Below are 16,530 nucleotides of genomic sequence, written 5' to 3'. Positions count from 1 at the left end.
AAACGAATGAAACCACTTAACTTGCTTAAGGGGGGGGTAGGCTCTAGCACTTTCAAAAAATCGATTTTTTTATTTTTTTATTTTCTTATTGTAAAACATTTCAAGAATGTTGTGTCAAATTTTCAAGTCAATTGAAGCAAAACTGTAGAAGTTATAGGCCTTTATCTCCTCCTATCTAATACTGCAAGAAAGCAAGAGCAGAAACTTCAAACGCGTTTTTCTCGAAGGCACATTTTTAAAGTCCGTGGACATCGTCATTTGAAAACTACTTATCCGATTCTTTTCAAATTTGGAACATATTTTCTACATATCAAACACCAGACCCCATCGTTTTCCTTTTTCGATTTTTTTACTTTGGGGAGATTTTACAGGTGAAAAATGGCGGATTTTTAAGTGAAAAATCGTAGTTTTTACTTCAAACAGCCACAAAAATTTCATGAAAATATTTTTAAGTTAAATAAAAACGTTGGGGTCCAGAAAAACATCCATTAAAAATATTTTGCTCTGATTTTTTGACTTCAGATGATTCTGTGCTGAGATACAGTGTCCACCGCAAATCCTGTTTTCTAAAAGGCATCCTCGAAAGTGCTCCGTCACCGGCTTATTTTTCAATACTTTTCTACGAAAAAATTACTAAATGTCCTTTTAACAATGCTTTGTATAATGCAAAAAATTTGAATACATTTGTTTGAACGATAGCTCTAGAAAAAAATCGTGAAAATGGTGTTTTTTTTATACCCGTTAGACCCTACCCCCCCCTTAACCGAAATGCTTCCTCTTTTCGCAAAGAACATGCACATACTTTCTTAGCATAGTTTAGCTTGATCGACTACTTACATCCACCTGGTGTCAGGCGAGGCTCAGTAGAACAAGTTCCGCTTCGCCAATGGTTGATATTCCGTGATTGACCGAGGTCATCAATGTTGTTCAAAGGTCAAATGGTGTTTGGGATTGACAGCACATCCACAATGTCCATAACTGATGCTCTTTTTTTTTAACATCAATAACGGCGCCGGCAACGTCCTAGTAATGAAATGAATCCTGTTTCCAGATCCTGCGCGTTCTTCTTTCACGGCACCTTGCAGCGTCTACTTAGATGCCCCAAGCACAGCGACTCTACGTCAGATAAATTACATTGAAAACGAGAACGGCAGGATGCTTGACCTCTGCTTTCTTAACGAAGGGTTCAGGATTCCGACGATCGATTTAGCTCCCGCCCCACTCGTCAAAGATGTCCTACATCACCCAGCTCTAGTGGTCTCACTCGGTGCCGCTAGGTTATATTCTCCCATTGAGAAAACATCTTACTATAAAGATTTCAAGAATATGGATTCCGAGGCTATCTTGCGCGTTCTGGAATCCATCGAATGGGAAGTCCAGCTCGATCTTTCTGATCCCAATCCAGCTGCAGAGACATTTACGAATATCCTTAATTACACCATCGATCGCCATGTGCCGAAACGTAGCGTAGGTGCTTATCTACGGGCTCCGTGGGTCACTAAAGAACTGCGGCAACAAAAGACAGCTAAAAAACGTACTCTTCGTAACTATAACAAGTACAAGTCGCTCTACGCTCAGAACGAATACCGCAAACTGAACTCGACTTATAAAAAGACCAGTAAGCGCTGCCACCAGAATTATCTTAATCGGCTTCAGTGAAACTTCAAGACCAGACCGAAAAAAATTTGGAAGCACGTAAAAAATTAGCGGAAAGAAACAGGGCTCCTGTCCCACATGTTTCTGGACAACAACACAGCTGATTCCGACCCCGAAATTTGTGAGCTCTTCGCGGGGAAATTCTCATACGGTATACCAGCAGCTTTTTGAAGCGTTTTATGCCACTTTTACTGACTCCCATCAAATATATTTTTCAATCATCGCTGGACAACGCAATGTCAATGGAAGGAAGCTCATATGTCTCCTGTCCATAAAAAAGGGAACAAGAGAGATATTAACAACTACCGTGGGATATCTGCGCGATATCCAAACTCTTTGAACTAGTCGTTATGGATCCTGTCTTCTCGTTTTGCAAACCTTACATTTCCAACGACCAGCATGGATTCATGCCTAAACGATCAACAACTACCAACTTACTGAGCTTCATATCTTTCGTTCAAGACTGCTTTGCCAGGAAGACCCAAACTGACGCCATTTACACTGATCTCTCAGCTGCGTTCGACAAAGTGAACCATGATATTGCAATCGCAAAGCTCGGACGCTTAGGATTCTGTGGATCTCTACTGGATTGGTTCCGGAGTTATCTAACGGGACGGAAATTATCCGTTCGAACCGGTGAATCCTTTTCCAGGCAATTCCCTGCTCCCTCAGGAATATCCCAAGGAAGCCATTTAGGACCGATAATTTTCGTAATCTACTTCAATGACGCATTCTCGCTCCTTGAAGGCACAAAACTTGCTTATGCTGATGATCTGAAACTTTTTCACGCCATATACAACCAAGACGATATCGACTTTTTACAGCAGCAATTTTCCGTATTTGCTCACTGGTGCGACATTAACTGCCTGCCGTTGAACTGCAGCAAATGCTCGGTTATATAATTTTCCCGTAAGCGGCACACTCTTTGCGCGGAGTACATCCTTGGAAGCGAAACCATCACCCGAGTAAACACATCAACGATCTAGGATTTATCCTCGATCAACGGCTGGAGTTCAAGACTCACACGAACTATGTAGTTGACAAAGCTTCTAGAAACCTTGGATTCGTGTTTCGCAGGGCCAAAGACTTCAAAGACGTGTACTGCCTTAAAAGTCTTTATTGCTGAATAGTTCGTTCCATTCTCGAGTACGCATCAGCTGTCTCGTGCCCCGTTTTTCAGAACGGAGCTGAACGAATCGAGGCTATCCATCGGCGCTTCTTGCGGTGTGCCCTACGTCACTTGAATTGGCACGATCCGTTTCGTCTGCCAAGCTACGAAAATCGTTGCCGCCTCATAAACTTGGATACGCTTCAAGTTCGTAGGAACGCTACTCGAGCTCTGGTTGTGGCTTACCTGCTGACATCGAGAAAAGACTCTCCCACGCTGCTGGAGGCTGTCCATCTCAGTGTACGACCCCGAGGATTAAGAAACCAGCATTTACAGCTCTACGTCCCCATTCGTCTGAACAACTATGGGGCCAACAGCGCTTTTGTCGGAATCTTAAAAACTTTTAATCGTTTTTCTGCGCATTTCGACTTTGACGTTTCGAGAAATGTGTTCCGAAGGAAAATATTAGACGTGTCCAGAACTGTGTCGAGTGGGTTTTGATTTTGATAAGTTATTTAGGATTAAGTTATCATTTGGATCAACATGTGATCCGTTGATTTTTTATACAAATAAATAAATAAACAAATAAAACGATAGATTTGAAAAGAAGGAAAGGATTAAAGAATAAAGTTGTGCTTTAAGGCCGAAGGAAAATGGTACGATCAGGATAAACTTTTGACTAGTGGAATGATGTTAAAATAAGAACTAAATTGTAATATAAAACTCTCCTGTTTTTATCCTTCCGATTCAAAGTGATATTACGATGGTTCCATCATGTCAGGTGTTCCAATGTCTTAAAGAATCTAACAAAAGATGGGAAGAATGAAACATGAAAAATCTTACACGCTTCAGGCTAAAATTGATCATTGGCTTACACAAAGGTCACGTTCTAAATTTAACTAGATCTCCATTACTACGGGAAGAGGTTGCATTAAGCCTGAAGTATTGGGATTTTTTAGACATTTTGTTGCAATGTATGCATCGCGACATGGCGCAGGCGAAATACAATCTTCGAACCACAATAACTCGTTTGTTATATCTCCAGTTGTTATGCGATAAAGTGTTGAAAAGACAATCTCTGATGAAGCCGCATAAAACATTGTAAAAAACACAAATCCACAATACTTTTATCTCTGAAATTGTTTCTCGATTGAAAAAAAATGGCATTCAAAACTTAGAAGCTATCTTGTTCAGGCGTAAAGTAACTTGGATTTCATCATTTTCCTTTCTTTCAACAGGTGGCCGTTTGTGATAATTTGGATTTGCCGTTCCGAGATGAATCATTCGATGCTGTACTGTCGCTGGCGGTCGTTCACCATTTCGCCACAACGGAACGACGCGTGGGAGCAATCCGAGAACTCGCACGAATATTACGAATCGGAGGGCGAGTAATCATAACGGTGTGGGCGCTCGAACAGCGCCATCGACGGTTCGAATCTCAAGATGTGCTCGTCCCTTGGCAGCCACCACGTTCGAAAAATGCCGGCGTATCGGATGAAGAGGATGATGACGATTTTTTACCACCATACCACGCGTATACGGAAGATTCAACCAACTCGAGCCGATCGGCTGGCGATGGGGACAGTTCGAGCCTTTCCTCGTCTTCGCCCGGTGAAACTTGTTACAGTTTTGTAAGGCGTGCTATCCAGGTAATCTAGTGATAACTTTCGAATAACGACCGAAGTGGTCTTATAACCTGCTTTTTTTAGAAACTTGCCGGCAGTAAAAAGAGTCCATGGTTCCTAGAGTCGTGGAGTTCTCGAGAGACAAAGCATGACAGCAGTCTGGACTACGAGGACGCCAAAGATCTACCGATCGAGCTGAGACGGTTGGAGGATTTCGACGACATTCCGGAGCCACCGCTGTCTGCTGGCCTGAAGAGCCGAAGTCTAGGTAGTATATTAAATCCACCACCAAAAACCATAGTTAGATCACGTTCAAGTGTACCAAGTTTAGGTGCTCAAATACCTGAATCGAAAGGCACACCTGCTGAGCCAGCAGTATCCCGAAGACCAAAACTGGTAAAACAGAAACAATCACTGTGTGAAGATGTAGATTACAAACTGTGTGAATCGGCGCAAGCCTACCGGGAGCACATTCAACGAAACGAGTCTCGAATACAGCTGCTGCGAAAGCAGAGTTCGCTCAACGAAGAGCTGATGGCCGAGAGCCGCTTGCGTGAGAAAGAGCGAATTCGGAAACGAATACAGAAGCAAATGTCGCTCAACGAATCCTTCCTTTGTCGATCTGTTTTCACGAAAAGACTGCAGGTGATCAAAGAAGGTTTCACTACGAAACTGAAAACGTCCACCGGTAGTCTGGAAAGGGTCACAAAGAATGGATTCGTTAAAATCATGCAAAACATAAAAGCGACAGCTCAAGCCCATCACAGCCATGGTCACGGGCAGGGCCGATCCTATGACTCGTATGGTCCCGGTTACGCGCCGTACTGCTACGATGGCCGTCCAGGAAGTCATCACCTGCCCAGAAACAACTCAATGAACAATGGCAACAACAGCAGCAGCGGTACTGAAAAACTCATCGGGATGGGATCAAGTCAAGACGATTCCAAGCCACGTCGCCACTCGAGAGAAAGCGGTTCCGGTAAGTTGATCCATGCGTTTCGCGATCTCGCCATTTTCTCGTATACTTTTCAAAACTGTTTTTTCTTCTATTTTTTCTCTCTATATCTCGAATCCAAAAAAACAAAACTACTTTCTTCTCTTTATGAATATTTTCCACCGCCAAACCATCCATCCTTCTGCTATTGGTAATGTTCATCTGTTTCATTTCTACAGAAAGTTTTCGTTCCACTTTCATAAAACGACAACGTTTTGCGGGTACCTATTCTATATTTTTCGTATATTATTACAATATAGATGGTTGATGAAACATAAATGCTTGGTTCTCAAAAATATGTCTAGACATTGATTGGGTCTGTCATGTTTAGTTTAGTTTCACTGTTGGAATAGTCGATTGAATAACATTTTCCCTTTCAACCAAAACAAAATCCTTATAACCTTATAATGAATAATGTAAAAGTTTTCTAAACAAAATATTGATAAATCGTAAATGCATGGTTTAGATAGATTTCAAACAGCATGTAGCTTGCGATCAAGTTATACATACAATCTAAATTTCTACGCCGTTGGTCATCCAAGTGATGGTATAAACTTTTATGATGTATGGGATTTAAGTATCATTAATAGTTCGGTTTATGAAAAGATATTCTTGGAAATCGATCTCATCCAGACGAATAACATTCTACTCTTTGTTTTGAACAATTGAACAACTTTTTTCCTATATAGAGTTATGCATTTTCTGATATGCTGGACGTTGTCGAAGAATTGACTCCATGATTGGTTTCATAATCTTTCAAACTTCTTATAAAATAGATCAAAACAGTTGTGTTGTCGAGGATATGCAAGATATTCCTCATTGTCACGGTCACGAAGTCGCTCTTCAAAGCACCTGAACAGAAATTTCTTCCATAAATCGTCAGCTAAATGTGTTTAAAAATTTCTCGCATCTTTACTTTACTGCAAACGTTTAATAAGAAAGTTTATTTTCAAGCGCAACTCCTACAAACTTCTTGCACGGTTCTCCCAAGAGTCTCTTTGACAGCCTTCGGAGTAGGTATCTGCAATTCAGTTTTGAACAAAGTGAGCATAAGATGTATAGGGTGTTCCATTATGTCTAAGTACGATTTAAAATAAACAGTTTAAGCACAAATTAGGAGCAATTTCATTTGTTTCGTCACTTCTATGTTTTCTATAGTCTTATTTTACAGAGAATCAATGAAAAATCAGATTCCAGTCAATCATAGGCCAGTGATCGAATTTTTGATCGAAGACGAGAGGCGATGATTTTGATCACTTTTTTCCAATCTTTTGCAAAGTTTTCGATTGAATATGCAGGCTTCACATGATTCCTGAAAAACTATTTGGTATGGGAGAAAAAAGTTTCAATCGGCCTCGCTTGAGGACAATCTGTGAATTCATCTCCTTCGGTATGAAGACTCGCATGAGAAATCACTACAACAATTTAAAAAAAAATGTAAAATTTATGAGACACTGTAAAACTTAAACTACAATGACACGAATGTCAAAACGTTGGTAAAGTGTCACAAATAAACAAAAAAAAAACTCCTTCGATACAATCTGGACTTTGTTGGATTTCTGCCAAGCCCAAGATCGTGTCTTTTGAGTAGTGAACTGATGCCAAAGCCGGCCAAAACAATACTAAGTGATCATGCTTGCGGATCATGGGCAGCAGGCTACGGTTCAAGCACTCTCGGGCGTGAAGCTGTATTCATTGTTTCAGTGTTCACAAACTGTTCGGAGTGCATGAAACACTTACATATGGCTTGACAAACCATTGCATTTTAGCCTAATTTTTCTGTAAAAATTGATGTCTTCGACTCGTTAACACTGCGGTCATCCCGAACAGTGTAATACTGGTGAGGCTGGGTCATTCGGCCGAAAGTTATGAGGCCGAAAGCCATTCGGCCGAAGGTCATTCAGCCGATGGACGTAATGTCGAATGGGCAATCTGGTCGAACACTAGGCCGAACAGGCCACTAGGCCGAATGGGTTATCCGGCCGACGGTTATCCAGCCGAATGCTATTAGGCCGAAAGGTTGTTCGGCCGAACGATCACTGGGCCGAAAGGTCATGACGTCGAATGTTTATTGGGCCGAATGGTCATTAGGCCGAATGGTCATTAGGCCGAATGGTCATTTGGCCGAATGGTCATTTGGCCGAATGGTCATTAGGCCGAATGGCCATTTGACCGAATGGTCATTTGGCCGAATGGTCATTAGGCCGAATGGTCGTAAGGCCGGATGGTCGTAAGGCCGAAATGCTGTAAGGCTGAATGATCATGAATGGTTGCTAGGCCAATAAGAAATCTTTTACACTTGTCTGCATGCTAGGCCGAAAGGTTGTTTTGCCGAACGGCTGTTAGGCCAAATGGTCGTTTGGCCGAATGGCTGTTAGGCCGAATGTTCAAAAGGCCGAATAGTCATTAGGTCGAATGGTTACAAGGCCGAATGGTTATTAGACAGAATGGTCGTAAAGTCGAATGAACGACAGGCCGGATGGTCGCAAAGCCGAATGGACAAATCCGGCTTTGCATCCATTAGGCCTGATGATTGTTCGGCTTGATGACTATTTGGCCTAACTGCTGATCGGCCTAACATGCAAGAAAGCGATAATATGTCTTATAGGCCTAGCATAAATTCGGCCCAACGACCATTCAGCCTAACAACCAACCGTCTAGTGGCTATTCGGCCTAGCGACCTTCTAGCATCCATTCGGCCCAACAACCTTTCGGCCTAGCATCCATTCGTCCTTACAACCATTTGGCCCGATGACCATTCGGCCTAATGACCATTCGGCCTAACGATCTTTCGGCCTAGCATCCATTCGGCCTTACGACCTTTCGACCTGGCGACCATTCGGCCTAATGACCATTCGGCCTAATGAACATTCGGCCTAGTCACCAATCGGCCTAATGACCATTCGGCCTTATGACCTTTCTGCCAAATGATTATTCGGCTTAGTGATCATTTCGCGTAATGACCATTCGGCCTATCGTCCATTCGACCTGATGACCATTTAGTCTGATGACCATTCGGCCTAATGACCATTCGGCCTAACATCCGTTCGGCCAAATAACCATCGGCCTAATGTCGCATTCGGCCTATTGTCATATTCGGCCGAACATCCGTCGGCCTTTTAACCCATTCGGCCTAGCGACCTTCGGCCTAACATCTTTCGGCCGAATGTCCGGCCCCCAATACTGGTCACTTAGAAGCGTTTTGTAATCAAACTTTCAATAGATTTCGTCGTCGATGATGACGCACACCGATTTTCCACAAAGCAGTTGATCATATAATTTACGAGTACTTGGTTTGACAAAAGCAGCTTATTTTTGACTCGGCTTCCGCTTCTTCTGCTTCTGATATGTCTTAAGACAATTCTGAATTCAGACCCAATCCTATTATGGCAAGATGAACGTTGTGGAGAAGGTATCCCAATTTTTTGACTACATCCCGAACTGACGCAGTCTTCCTACTGGGGTAAGCACGCATGACTTTCCGGTCCAAAGTCTTGTCCACCGGACCCAGTTTTCGCCTAGATTTCCTTCATCCACGAAGTTGCTTTCCTCTACATACTTCAGAATTGCATTTCGGACCGCTCCAATGCTTACTTCTTCCATTTTCGCCAAGTGACTCAGCGAAATTTTTGAGAAAGTGCACCATTTGACCGCGATAGCTTGTTAGGTTCACGAAAATTATGAAAATTCGAGCTCACGATACACAGAGTTTTAAGTTGAACTGTAAACAACAACACACACCAGAAATCAGCTGTTTAAAAATCATCCAGAATGATCAGGGTAGCATCAAAATCGTGCTTAGACATAATGGGACACCCTATAGATCTTTGCTGCAGAGGACGAATGACTGCGATGGTTAAAATCCTCTAAATAAAGAAAATTAGAATGAGAATTAGATCTTCGCAGCCTTTTACCACTGACCATCTTTTACTACATGCGATAGTTTGTTTGTCTGTATTTTCACGAGAGCCAGAAACATTATTATAGAATTCCATGTTGTTGGGCAGGGAATCCAAAAATCGTTATCCTCCGATAGAATTTGCCGATCAAAACACCCGTGCGAGAGATTTTCATCCTCAAGAACACTATACCTAGCGCTTATCAACTTCAATTTTGCTCTCGATAAGTTGTGCTTTCCGATTCAAATTTATCGTCTCTTGTAACGTTAAGGATAAGCAACAACAATTTGCTGGCACCCAAGGAGGACACCAACAATTGCTTGATGCACAAGGTGCCGGGCCGACCCGACCGGTAGACGCACCAAAAAAAAATACCAAAAATACCAACAATTGCTTGGTGACGCACAAGGTGCCGGGCCGGACCGACCGATCGGTAGATGCATCAACAAAAAATACCAAAAATACCAACAATTGCTTGATGACACACAAGGTGCCGGGCCGACACGGCCGTTAAACGCACCATCAAAACTACCAACAATTGCACGGGGCTTACATCAAGAAATCTGATGCCCACTAGAGCAAAGTTCGAACGAGTTATCTTGATCGGCATTGGAAAGGGATGAGAAGTCATCAGTTTTTTAAATTTATCGCTAAGTGTTTTTTTTTTAGTTGGTAACCACGGTGGTAAATCCCGGTTTACGGATTGTATTCCAAGGCACGGCGAGCCACCGCGTCCCCACAGTTTGCTACTCTGGGTCCATGGGTACAATGGGAAGACTCATGATATACTCCGTGTATAACTCCTACTCCCTTAACTCCACCTGGGGCCGCAGACCTGGTTTCCACTATGCTTGTACACTATGCTTCAATAGTTAGAGATCTATTCGCGCTAATGCGCTCCAAGGCAATACTCATTAACGAGACCACTTTCAGCAAAACCTCTCATCCTTACGACTCGACGTCTGAACTCTCCTCTAACGACTTGAAAACCAACATCTCCTCGCAATGACTCGAGATTCCCACACAAACCTCTCCTCTTCGCGACTTGAGGCCTGATCTCTCCTCCAACGACTTGAGATCCGACCCCTCCTCGCATCGACTCGAGGTTTACCTCTCCTCTGCACGATTCAAGGCCCGATCTCTCCTCTAACGACTTGAAATCTGACTTCTCCTCGTAATGACTCGAGGTGACCACTTGTACCCCTCCTCTTGTTGGTAAGGGGCCTGATCCCTCCTCTTACGACTCGGGACCCGACCTCTTATCATAAAGACTCGGGGTTGACCACACAAACCTCTCCGCCTGAAGGTTTGAGGCCTGACCTCTCCTCTAACGATAAGTGTAACACAAGTGATAAACCAGTTATCATTATCAGATCGGTTCGATTTGCTTCCCTATTGTTGGGTGGACTTGAGCCACGCCTCTTGTCTCCCGAAGCCTAGTGTTGACTGTTGACTTAATAACAACAACCGCATTTTCACCCACCGCGCCAGACTTGACTGCCGACTTTTCTTCACCATCAAGGCTTTGTGCTCATTTAACGAAACCTCATCACTCACATTAGAGAAAGTATTAATGTAGGTACACGACTGGCATCATCGTATCGTCGTTTGAACAATGAAGCTTCGCCACTGATAATGCCCTGTCCAACGCTTATCCATTCCTCTGCCCTCCTCGCACAAAACTGGGTGCTACCAATCGAAGCAGTGGCGGTAATGAGCTCAGCCAGTTTACCTTCAACTCTTGACTCACAAAAGAAGCTGCTGCGCACGGGGGACTGAGATAAAGAGAGAAGATACGTCAATGATCAAGAAAATTGTGCATACAATGATAAAAATTGTGGTAAATTATGTCCAATTGTGCGGAAAATGAGTAAATTTGAGATAAAATGAGAGAAACCAGTGCTCAGAGAAAGAAATTGTGCGAATTGTTGCAAATTGTGAAGATGTGGAATTTTGATCATTATCTTTCCATAGAATTCTTTCTCTATTACAATTCCCCGTTTGCGCTCCGAGCCCGTCATCGATCGTATGACTGCGTTCCTTGATGCTTGACTATTAAATATTGTGAGCTTCTGATGATCGGACAAAACGTTATCAGCACATGGAGGGGAACTTATTTGAGGAACATTCAAATGAGCGTGATGGCCCAAAAGTCATCGCAGTTACATTTTTACGCTTTACTACGATGAAGGTTTTCTGTTCTGCTCTTGGGCTTGAGTCAGGGACATCCGGGGAACTAAAATGAAGGCAGAAAATTCGTCAATGAACACACAAATTGTGCAGCCAATGATTGAATTTGTGGTAATTTGTGACAATTGGTTAGAGTAAATTAGAAGGTTTGAGTTCAAATGAGAGAAACCAGCGCTCAGAGAGAGTGAAAATGTGCTAATTGTTGCAAATTTTGTTGCAATTTGTGAAGCAGTTGTGGAATTTTGATCATTACCACTCCAAACGCAAAGAATTCTCTCTTGATTTCAATTCCTTGGAATGACTGCGCCCCTTGATGCTTCGAATATTAAATTCTGTGAGCTTGGATGATCGGACAAAACGTTACCAGCACATGAAGGGAAACTCATTTGAGGAACAATCAAATGAGTGTGATGGCCCAAAAGTCGTCGCAGTTACAGTTTTACGCTTTATGATGATGATGGTTTTCTGTTCTGCTCTTAAGCTTGAGCTCAAAGACATCAGTTCAGTGGCCATGTATTCTGCCATCTGATCCTTCTATATTTTCTTGCAGTTTGTTACAATTTCAGTACTGTGTTGTTCTATATTTTCAATGTGTAACCTCTTTTTGCGGAAGTAAGTGTCCTGAATACTCACCCTCGTCTACAAATTGATTTCCCTTAAATTCGGAGCACATAACGAACTTTATAAACATAACTAAGTGATCCCGTACGAATTTCGTATCGGTTGCAATCATTAATGTGTGATGAAACATCCGTATTCGAATTTTCTTTTCAATCTGATTCATTACCATGACAGTGTAAAGAAAAACAAATCAAAACCAAGAATCGATTGTCCATTATCTACGAAGATAATAATTCAGAAACACCTTAAGCTAGTTTAAAGACTAACATTTGGTTTAAAGGCGGTATTTTACATTCCATTGCCAATATGGAAGGCACATGTAACATGGAGATTTTGAAGCATGAAACAAAGCTACAGTACCGTTCATAATTGTATAGAAATTGGAAGCAAGCGCACTGTCACTTCTGTAGGGATGAGATGAAGAATATATAGAAAATAAATCAAATTTAATTAGGAGTAAAATAAAATAATAGTTGTAGTGGCGCGCCCCTCGCAATAAGATATACGACCTTGCGATATCTTAGGGATTGACAGGAAACGGGGAATTAGAAAACGTGCGTGTTCACGACCGGTTGTGTGTCCCGTGGCGGCGAAATAAAAGTTAAAGAGTATAGTTGAATTTGGTGACAAAGCAAGTGATTTGCGATCCGAAAGTTCCGTTCTCTACAATCTGGCGACGAGGATAATGGATCGTGCGGTGAGTAACATAATTATAGACATTTTTTAGTGAAAAGAAATTGTTGAGAAAAAGCGTCTCGTTGGGGCGTAGCACCAAGATGGTTCGAAACATGTGTCCTGACATAGTGGTAGTGGTGAGAACAACAACCGAAGAAAGGTTGAGAAATTTTTCTTGTAGCGAAAACGGATGGAGAGAGAAAATGAAAACTGCTCGAATTATGTTGCTTGCTGTGGTTCCGATAATAATAACAGTTTTTGTTCTGAGGAACATATTCGTTATTTGCTTTGAGAAGTAATGCGTACGATTCTGAGGAATGAAGTATGAATTTCTTGCGAAATAGGGTTTTGCTTCGAGAAGTAAGGTGAATGATTCTGAAAAATGGAGTACAGCTGTTCTGCGGAATAGTGTTTTGTTTTGAAAAGGACTGTGAACGATTCTGAGGAATGTATATATGACTGTTCTGAGGAATAGAGTCTGGTGTGTTCTGAGGAATAATTTGAAAGATGTTCTGAGGAATAATTTTGAAGATTTTCTGAGGAATAAGTGCTGAGTTCTGAGGAATATGGTTTGATTTGTTCTGAGGAAAATGTGTGTAAGATGTTCTGAGGAATAGTGCTTAGTTCTGAGGATAAGTTTGGTTTGTTCTGAGGAATAAGGGTTCAGTTCTGAGGAATAAGGTGTGGTTCTGAGGAATGTTATAAAGTTTATTCTGAGGAATTGTATGGAGTTTATTCTGAGGAATAGTAAGGAATTGGTTCTGAGGAACGTTAATCAGACTGCGGTCAGTATGGAATGAAAGATGAATGATGAGTTCCGAGAAACTCGGATAATCGAGTTAGTTTTGAGAAACAAATCCTAGAGCATCATAATTTTGTCAGTTTTCATAGGAAATCCTCCGCAAGCAAATTAGTCTGAGGACTGAATCTTGAGTTGGAAAAGACACAAAGTTGGAAATGTTGGCATTCTGAGTATTATGATTTTCTGGAGATATAAATGGGAATGTTGCAACAGATAGATTTTGAACATAACGTAATGGCGTTTTTCTCACCGGCTTTTTCAGGTGGAAAACTCTAGAGCGCTGCCGCCGTTTCGCTGTGAGGTAATTGAACGCGGTCAGTTAGCTAGAGAATGGAGAAGTTGGCGCTCGTCTCTAGAAGTTTACTTCGATGCTTATGGTATCACGGATCAAAGCAAGATGAGAGCGAATCTGTTGCACCTGGGTGGAAGCCAACTGCAACGCGTATATAATAGTTTGCCCGATGTGGATAAAATTTCTTTGGTAGCCACAAAGCCTAATTTCTATGATACGGCTGTCAACAAGTTGCAAGAATATTTTGAACCAGGCCGACAATGTGTACTCAGTAGGCGTAGGCTGCGTACAATTACTCAGGAGAAAAATGAACGTTTTGCTCATTTTTTGTTATGCTTGAGGCAGCAGCTACCAGATTGCGGATTAGACCAGTATTCGATAGAGGTGCAAGAAGTCTTGACTGAAATCTTATTGATTGATGCCATTATCGAAGGTTGTTCTTCTGACGAGCTTCGTAGAAGAATATTACAGAAAGACAGAGCTTTAGCTGAAATCGAAGAAATTGGTAGTATGCTTGAAAACGTGGAGCAACAGGTCAAGGATTTTGGACAAATGAGTTCAGAGAAGCAACCGGAGAAGGTTTTCCAAGTTGAGGCGAAACAGTTTAAAAGGTCGACACCATTCAACTCGCGGAATGCAAATTGGCAACGTGGAGTTAAATGTTTTAACTGCGGTGTACAAGGCCACATAAGCTCATCGGTGGAATGTAAAGCACGTAACCAGAAATGTCGGCGGTGTGACGTGGTAGGGCATTTTGAATCCGTTTGCCGAGAACGTAAGCGAAGCAACTCAAATTGGAAACCAAATAAGATTAAACGAGTACGAATGTTGGAACAACCGGATCCGGAAATTCCCGAGACGGGTAGAAGCAAGGAAGTTCGCTATATGGAACAGAAAGGAAATGACAACGAGGAATCTAATAAACGTTATTACTGTTTCCATCTGGGTAATGATAGCAACGTTCTTGACTGCAAAATAGGGGGCGTTGTTATAAGAATGCTAGTCGATTCGGGATCCGATATTAATCTTATTGATCAAGGTACATGGGAATTTATGAAATGTCAACAAGTTAAGGTTGAAGAAATGATAAAAGGTTGCAAGCAAGTCGTCAAAGCTTATGGTCAAGACAAGCCTCTACCGATTTTGGGAACGTTTAAAGGATTCATAGAAATTGGAACCAAATCCACATATGCTTTGTTTTCCGTGGTTGAAGGTGGTCAACGTTGTCTTCTAGGTGACGCAACTGCCAAGCAGTTGGGCGTTTTGAAAGTAGGCGTGGACGTCAACCAATTAGATTCAAAACCGGTATTTGCTAAAATTAAAGATATTCAAGTTAACATCCATATGGATCCATCAATGAAGCCTGTTTTTCAACCAGTACGACGAATTCCGATTCCGTATGAAGAAGCCGTCAATCGAAAATTGAACCAACTGTTAGAAAAGGACATTATTGAGGTGACTAAATGAACGATATTTTTATTTGAAATTTAACTGTTACTGTTTACAAGAGAAAATGTTGAAATGAAATACTGATTACTTTGAGAAAAAAAAAAAAAAAAAGGAATACAACAGGACCTAAACTGATATTTTTTGTACAATGCTAACAATTCCATTCGTCTTTCATGACGTTACGTTATGTTTTAGGTGAAAAAGGGTCCAGCTTCGTGGGTTTCGCCGTTAGTCGTTGTTGGTAAAGCCAACGGTGAACCTAGAGTATGTTTGGACTTGAGACGAGTTAACGAAGCAGTTATGCGGGAAAGATATCCCATGCCGATGGTTGATGAGATTTTGGCACGTATTGGTAAAGGTGCAGTACGAAGTCGATTGGATATACGGAACTGGCTCCCGATTCAAGGGATATTACGACATTTATTACTAGTCGTGGATTGTTTAGGTTCAAACGATTACCTTTCGGATTGGTAATTAAAATTGAATTTATTTTGTAGGTTTAATTTTACATGCAACTTCGATTCTAGGTTTCCGCACCAGAAATATTCCAACGAGTAATGGAAGAAATTCTCGCTGGGTGTGAAGGAACCGTTGTATACCTTGATGATATTTACATAGAAGGGAAAACCCGCGAAGAACATGATCAGCGTCTGAAAAAAGTATTGCATCGGTTGAATGAACGAGGAGTGGCTTTGAACAAGGAAAAATGTGTCATAGGTCAACCAGAGGTACTATTTTTAGGGCACGTTATTTCAGCTGAGGGTATTCGACCGTCTCCTTCGAAAGTAGAATGTCTTCTTTCCTTCCGTGCACCGGTTAACGTCAATGAGGTTAAAAGTTTTTTAGGTTTAGCCAATTATCTGAACAAGTATATTCATAATCTAGCTGACCTAGATGAACCTCTTCGACGACTGACGCAAACTGATGTAAAGTTCGAGTGGAAAGATGAACAACAAACGTCGTTCGAGAACATCAAAAAGGCTCTGGCGAATACTCCTCAACTAGGCTATTTTAATGTTAAACATCAAACTTCTGTTATAGTAGATGCCAGCCCTACAGCGTTAGGTGCGGTTTTAGTTCAGACAAGTAACAACGAGAACAGAGTAGTGTGTTATGCATCTAAATCCTTAACCGACACCGAAAAACGGTATTGCCAGACAGAAAAGGAGGCATTAGCCGCAGTTTGGGCCGTTGAGCGGTTCCAAATGTATTTACTTGG

General features: G+C 41.8%; 1 protein-coding gene across 6 annotated transcripts in view; it reads left to right on the top strand.

Moving 5' to 3' along the window:
* LOC129758693 (dentin sialophosphoprotein) overlaps nt 1-16,530 on the top strand; it is an 88,941-nt gene that overhangs the window by 59,946 nt on the left and 12,465 nt on the right. For 4 of the 6 annotated variants that reach the window (XM_055756278.1, XM_055756279.1, XM_055756280.1 and 1 more), the window contains exons 4-6: nt 4,003-4,413; nt 4,474-5,368; nt 5,563-5,604. In XM_055756278.1, the coding sequence (XP_055612253.1) occupies nt 4,003-4,413; nt 4,474-5,368; nt 5,563-5,604 (1,348 nt within the window). The remainder of the gene's footprint in view (nt 1-4,002; nt 4,414-4,473; nt 5,369-5,562; nt 5,605-16,530) is intronic. The other 2 variants (XM_055756282.1, XM_055756281.1) reach the window with 2 other exon arrangements.

Source organism: Uranotaenia lowii, chromosome 3 (genome assembly GCF_029784155.1).
Source record: "Uranotaenia lowii strain MFRU-FL chromosome 3, ASM2978415v1, whole genome shotgun sequence".
NCBI lineage: Eukaryota > Metazoa > Arthropoda > Insecta > Diptera > Culicidae > Uranotaenia > Uranotaenia lowii.
The sequence above is the reverse complement of the archived record's forward strand: the minus strand, read 5'-3'. Positions and strand labels throughout refer to the sequence as shown.